The 6315-nt window shown below is 38.3% G+C and overlaps 1 protein-coding gene across 1 annotated transcript; it reads right to left on the bottom strand.

Moving 5' to 3' along the window:
- Nucleotides 1-1507: 1507 nt before the first annotated feature.
- Nucleotides 1508-2908, bottom strand: LOC129241973 (uncharacterized). Its single transcript, XM_054878520.1, has one exon. The coding sequence runs from the start codon at nt 2906-2908 to the stop codon at nt 1508-1510; it is 1401 nt and encodes a 466-aa protein (XP_054734495.1).
- Nucleotides 2909-6315: the final 3407 nt, after the last annotated feature.

The raw sequence follows: 6315 nt of genomic DNA on the forward strand, positions 1-6315 counted from the left end.
TCCGATAGACCAGATGGGCATTCGAGATAGGCTTGTAGTCGGTCGCATATGATACGTTCGAATACTTTTCCTACCGTATCGAGCATGCACAGCGGTCTGTACGCTGATGGTTCATCAGGTTGCTTTCCTGGTTTGAGGAGCAGCACAAGTCGCTGAATCTTCCATCTATTTAGGAAATTTCCCTCTCTAAGACAACTTTCGTACAAGCTCGCAAAAAGGTGTGGTTTCGTCTGTACAGCTGTCTTAAAGGCAGCATTAGGTATACCATCTGGTCCTGGGGCCTTTCTGTCTTTAATGCGGTTCAGTGTACCTAGCACTTCATCTGTTGTTACTGAAGGTATATTCGGCTCTAACTCGTAGTTGTCCGCTGAGTTATCACTGTCTTTCTGCGGCGGAAAGAGCGTTACAACCACTTGTTGTAATAGCCGTGGGCACGTTGGTTGAGATGATTGCGGTCCCTTCACTTTCCGCATGACAGTTTTGTACGCTAAGCCCCATGGATCTACATTTGCCGCGTCTACCATTTCTCTAAAACTTCTGATTTTGCTTTGCTGGATTGCTAACTTCAGATCGCGTTTACGAGCCTTATAGGATGCATAAAGATCTTCATACGATGATCGGCGCCGTGCTCTTTGTGCCTTTCTTCTTGCCATTAGGCATTTCCTCCGGATTGATGCAATTTCATCGGTCCACCAGTAGGCTGCTTGTTTGTGCCTACCGACTCCGCACCTGGGCATGGTTGCGTCACAGGAAGCTTCCATTTGAGAGGCAATTTGTTCCGCCAGAATTTCTGCATTAACTCCGTCAATATGAACACTTTCCCAAGTATTTTTAAAAGTTTCAGTGTTGAAAGCTGATTTTTTCCATTTGCGGACACTCGTTTTGTATCTACGTACTATGCTGTACGTTTGTATCATAATAGCCAGATGGTCGCTATGCGAATGGATGGCCTTATCTACCGTCCAGATGGTTGTATTCGCAGTTAGCCGGTCCGCAAAGGCAAGATCAATGATGGAGTTTCCCTTTTTGCAGTCGTACGTATATACGCCAGGAGTGTTCAGAAGAACAAGGTCGAGCGCTGCGACGGTGTTCTCAACCAGCCGACCCCTCTGATTGGTATGTGTACTGCCCCAAGTTCTTGACCAAGCGTTGAAGTCTCCTGCAAGCAGGATCGGCCTCTTTCCCCTTAATTCAAGTTCCAGCTCTAGCATCATTTGCTCGAACTCCTGTATAGACCATCGTGGTGGTGCATAGCAACTGGCATAGAACACATCGTCCGTTTTTATCCATGTAAATCCGTTGCGGACTGTCGACATTTTACACTGGGCAGTTTTATTGCCCACCAGCCAAACCGCCGCTCCCATGTTACTTTCAGCAAGCCAATTGTGAGTGTCAATGTTTTCAAATGGTTCAGAAAGTAGAACTATGTCAATGCTTTGTTCTGCTACAGTCTGCCATAGCAGGTCCTGAGCTGCTTGGCAATGGTTTGCGTTAAACTGAAGAACTTTCATGTTTTTCTAAGACGCACCGCCTCTTGATAGCGCGGGCACTTTGCGCTGCCAGCTGCATGTGCTCCAGTACACAGCGCACATTTTTCATCGTTTTTGCAGCTTGCTGCTTGGTGGCCTTCTTTTCCACATCGTCTGCACAATTTGGTGCGATCGGGTTCTTTACACGCGGTTGCTACGTGATCGTATGCCCAGCATCTGTAGCACCGTCTCGGTGATGTAACTTCTGTTACTCGACATCTTACCCATCCTACTTTGAGATGTCCTAGCTCCAGCACCTTTTTGGCATCATCTGCACGCAACGATAAATACATTGACTGTGTACCTCCTGGAATGGTGCGTGTGCTTCGTATCGCCGACATCTTTAGATTTTTCACCTGCGCCTGCTGAGTAATCGCTTCAAGTAGCTCCTCCTCCGTGTTCAGGTCAGTGATAAGACCTTTACATTGGATTGTGACTGTATGCGTCTTCAGGTTCACCGACGCTACACCGTCCAGCGCTTTTTCAATAGCCATTTGGTAACTACTGGCCTCAACATCCTTGCTCCTTTTAAATTCTATAAGAAGGCCACCTTTTTTTGTAGGTCGCATCGTCTTAACTTTTTCGCTAAGGTCCTTCAGTTCTTCGCTGTGCTTTACTGCTCGCAGCATATCCGCATATGATGTACCGCCCGCCTTTTTCTCGATAATAATGGCGTCCGACATTGGCCTGATGGTGACTTTTCTGTTTTTCAGCGATTTCTTTTTCTTCTCTACCTTTTTCCACTCTTCCCTCTGCATGGGTTGATTTACAGTTTGTGGCCGGGAAGAATCAGAGTCGCTTTTCCTCTTTTTAGCAACTGGAGACTTTGTTGCAATCTGGGTTGCAGCTCTTGGGCTTTCTTTGGCTCTAGTTCTCTTAACCCACTGAGGAGTGTTTTTCCCTGCTGTCGAAACAATTTGCACCTGTTTAGAGGTAGACAATTTTCTTATGCAACGTTCCATTGAATCCGTTTCAATGAGAACGTCTGTGTGAGCTCTTTTGATAATACTGCACATTCTTCTTATGTCACCGTGGACATTACGGCGTGATTCCACGTATTGAATAAGTGCATCAATTTCTTTTCCAAGGATGTCGATCAATTCACATTGCCTGCTTTGTTTTGCATCAGTGCTGCAGGAAGTAGGGTTTTGCTGCGGCTTGGGAGAGTCAGTGACTTTTTTGATGATATGGGTTGTCGGCGTCCCGGGCGTGCCTTCTCGACCTTTCATCTCCAGTGTTGATACATCTGTCCGCCGCTGGGTAACCGTTGTTGGCAGGCTGCTCTCCGTTGTGTTGTCTGTTGTTGCTGCTGCTTGTGGAGGGGTCCTTGCAATAACGGAACTCCTCCTGAAAGCCTCCATAGCTTCTCCTGTTGCCATCTTGGCAGTGCTGTTTTCATTGTTGTTTTTGTTTTTATGTTATGTTATGTTATGTTATGTTATGTTATGTTATGTTATGTTATGTTATGTTATGTTATGTTATGTTATGTTATGTTATGTTATGTTATGTTATGTTATGTTATGTTATGTTATGTTATGTTATGTTATGTTATGTTATGTTATGTTATGTTATGTTATGTTATGTTATGTTATGTTATGTTATGTTATGTTATGTTATGTTATGTTATGTTATGTTATGTTATGTTATGTTATGTTATGTTATGTTATGTTATGTTATGTTATGTTATGTTATGTTATGTTATGTTATGTTATGTTATGTTATGTTATGTTGTGTTGTGTTGTGTTGTGTTGTGTTGTGTTGTGTTGTGTTGTGTTGTGTTGTGTTGTGTTGTGTTGTGTTGTGTTGTGTTGTGTTGTGTTGTGTTGTGTTGTGTTATGTCATGTTATGTTATGTTATGTTATGTTATGTTATGTTATGTTATGTTATGTTATGTTAAAGTATATGTTATGTTAATGTTAACTCATTCTCTATATCCATACAAAATATGTATCAAACAAATAAAATTAAAATTTTCTTTTGAAAAATGCAACCATTCAATCAGTATTTTCTTATGACGTTATCACGTTAAACTATCGTCAGTAAACCGACTTTGCAGACAACCTCTTTTTTTTCGCAGAAATGAGTGATGTAACGCCTTTACAAGGCACTCCCCACCAAACCATTACCGAGGCTGGATGGTGGCCAAGTTGAACACTCGGAACAAAATTTTTCGCGTCTTTAGAAGTTTTAGCATAGATTTTGTCGTTTTGTGTATTAAAAACTTCTTTAACAGTGAAAGTTTTCTCATCTCTGAAAAGAATATTTCATTCAAGCGCCTTGTTAAAAGATAACCAGTTGAGCTACGAAAGGCTTTCATGTGAAGATTATTTCTAATTATTCTTCGCATGGATCTGGTTGATACATTTATTTCCATGATTGTCTGCTTTCCAAGGAGATTTCTGCGAATTCTTTCTCACTGCAATGCGAGTTTCCTTAGCTCCCCACTCCACTCACGAAACTGAATATATTTAATGGGTAGACAATGTACATATATGAAGAAAAGCAAAAATAACGGAATTCTTATCTGCGAATTTGTCCTCGCGGTATGCATTGTACATTTTTTTACAGAATTTATGGCAAGTCTAAGTATATCCGTGAGCTTTTGACAAAGCAACTTAACGGACTTTAACAGGATTTGTTTTTTACCAACATATAAATATTTTTAGCTAGAAATTGTTCATACAAGCATATATAGTTTATATGTGCTTATCTGTGAAGCTAAAAGTGCTAAGTCGACATGGGCTGTTTTGTCAAAAGTTCAAAGAATTGTAAACTCACTCTGTTGCATATAAATACGTTAACTTACAATTTGATAAAAAAGTTATTTGCACAACTCGCAGCAATAATGTAGTTTTCTACTGATGCTTTTGTAAATATTTTCTTCTAAAAAATTTCACCTATACACACAACTATTTTTTTATTGTTGCATGCAAAATTTATTAAACTTAAATACAATTGTTATATGAACATTTTAGTTTCTGCCTATCTGACAATTGCACCATGAAAAAAATTCCGATTTTTTTTTGCCAAAGAGATTTTTCTATAAAAAAAATTATCGAGCATTGCTTTGAATTGATAAAATAAAAACACATTCATAAAAAGTAAATTTTAAAAATATTTTAAATGAATGAACAAACTAATAAAATTTATATATCAATAAATCATCAAGTATTAGTTCGCAAATATTGCAAATGGATTGTTTAAGGATATGATTGACTGACACTCACGGCCCAAATCACATATGTATGTACGTGTGTTCTATAGCACAGAACCACACATAATACCCAGTTATGGACCTGCTTACATACGTTCATATGTTCATATTTGAATGCTTGAACCAATTATATAATAAGTCTATTTGGCTACTTAGTTGCGTAATGCTGCTAAACATAATGAGATGGCGTAAGCGTAGTCGTAAGCGCTTAGCGATTTGGAAAATTTCGTTAAAAATCGTTTATTTAAAATACTAGGTATGTAGGCAGGATGCTTTGTAAATTTAAGTAAGTAGTATATGCTACGCACTCTTTCGAAACAGATTACGATTTAAGCAACTCGCGTTTGCACGTTATACTGTTGATATGCATCCAATCGACGTACATATAATACAATTTAAATCATATAACATTTCCTCTATAGCTCAATACTTTGCTTAATATATTTTCTTTACAATATTTTAGTTGAAAAATGCATTGTTCCTAGAACGACTTTTGCAGTTGCAATGCATACATATGTAAATCAACAAAAACATTAGTAATATTATGCGAAATGTATGTAAATGCATATTTAAAATGTAATTAAGTGTCTTCTCAACTCGGAACGGTCTTCTATCACATGCACATATTTTTAGTGCTCGTGTGCATACATAAATACTCGAAAATGTTTTTAAATTAATATTTACGTACTAATTATATTATATAAATATGTAGTTAATCTTATTAAAATTCGTATATGTAGTAAACGAGTTGTTGTGAACTTTTCTAAGCTATATTAATAGCACCTTAGTTAGGTTTGTCGTAGTATATGTATAATCTTCCTGTCGGTTAGCGAACTCGATGGGTTTTTTGACATTTCGCTTTCATCTATTCACAATTTTCTTATTTTCATTCAAGTGGTCTTAGACTCTCGCACTGAACAGACGAATAGCCAAAAAAAATTATCCACTTAAATCTCAAAAACACCCCAGGAAAGTCGGAAGCAAAAAGAAGCACGAAGATTTTCGAAGACATATTTAAAAGAGAATGGGCAAAAATTCCAGGTTGAAAAGTTATCGGGTAAATTGGCTCCAACTCTACTTTCATAGTAATTCATTTCAAAAATCAAATTTAGAGTTTTACTTGCACTAAGTCATTTCTCTAAGTTCGAAAAGGCCAATAGTTACAAAGAGCCAAATATGGAGAATAAAACGCTTAAGGAAAAATTCACTGGCCTTTGGCTATAAAACTGCTACTAAACATCTATTACCACAGAAAAATTATGAAATATGGCATACCCCCAAATTTTGTCGGTAATTAAAAACGGTTTCTCGTCAGCAGAACCACAATTGAGTGGGCAAAGGTCCTGCGAAAACCCTTATCTGTCGGTTTTACTTCGGCATTTATTCCCCTTAAAGAGCACATCCAAGAATTAAATGTAAATAATTAGCGCCTACCCTTCTGTTAGGTATTTGGCCGAGCTTATCCTCTAATTTGTGTGGTGCGTCTTGATTTTATTCCGCAAATGGATGGACCAACAGTTTTAAGGCAAATGGTTTTTATGAGGAACAGAAATAATCTTGAAGGTTTGCCAA

The sequence above is a fragment of the Anastrepha obliqua genome, chromosome 3 (assembly GCF_027943255.1).
Source record: "Anastrepha obliqua isolate idAnaObli1 chromosome 3, idAnaObli1_1.0, whole genome shotgun sequence".
Classification (NCBI taxonomy): Eukaryota; Metazoa; Arthropoda; class Insecta; order Diptera; family Tephritidae; genus Anastrepha; species Anastrepha obliqua.

Bases quoted from the DNA above. Each gene is read 5' to 3' on its own strand.
- LOC129241973 (XM_054878520.1), bottom strand. From the start codon at position 2,908: ATGGCAACAGGAGAAGCTATGGAGGCTTTCAGGAGGAGTTCCGTTATT.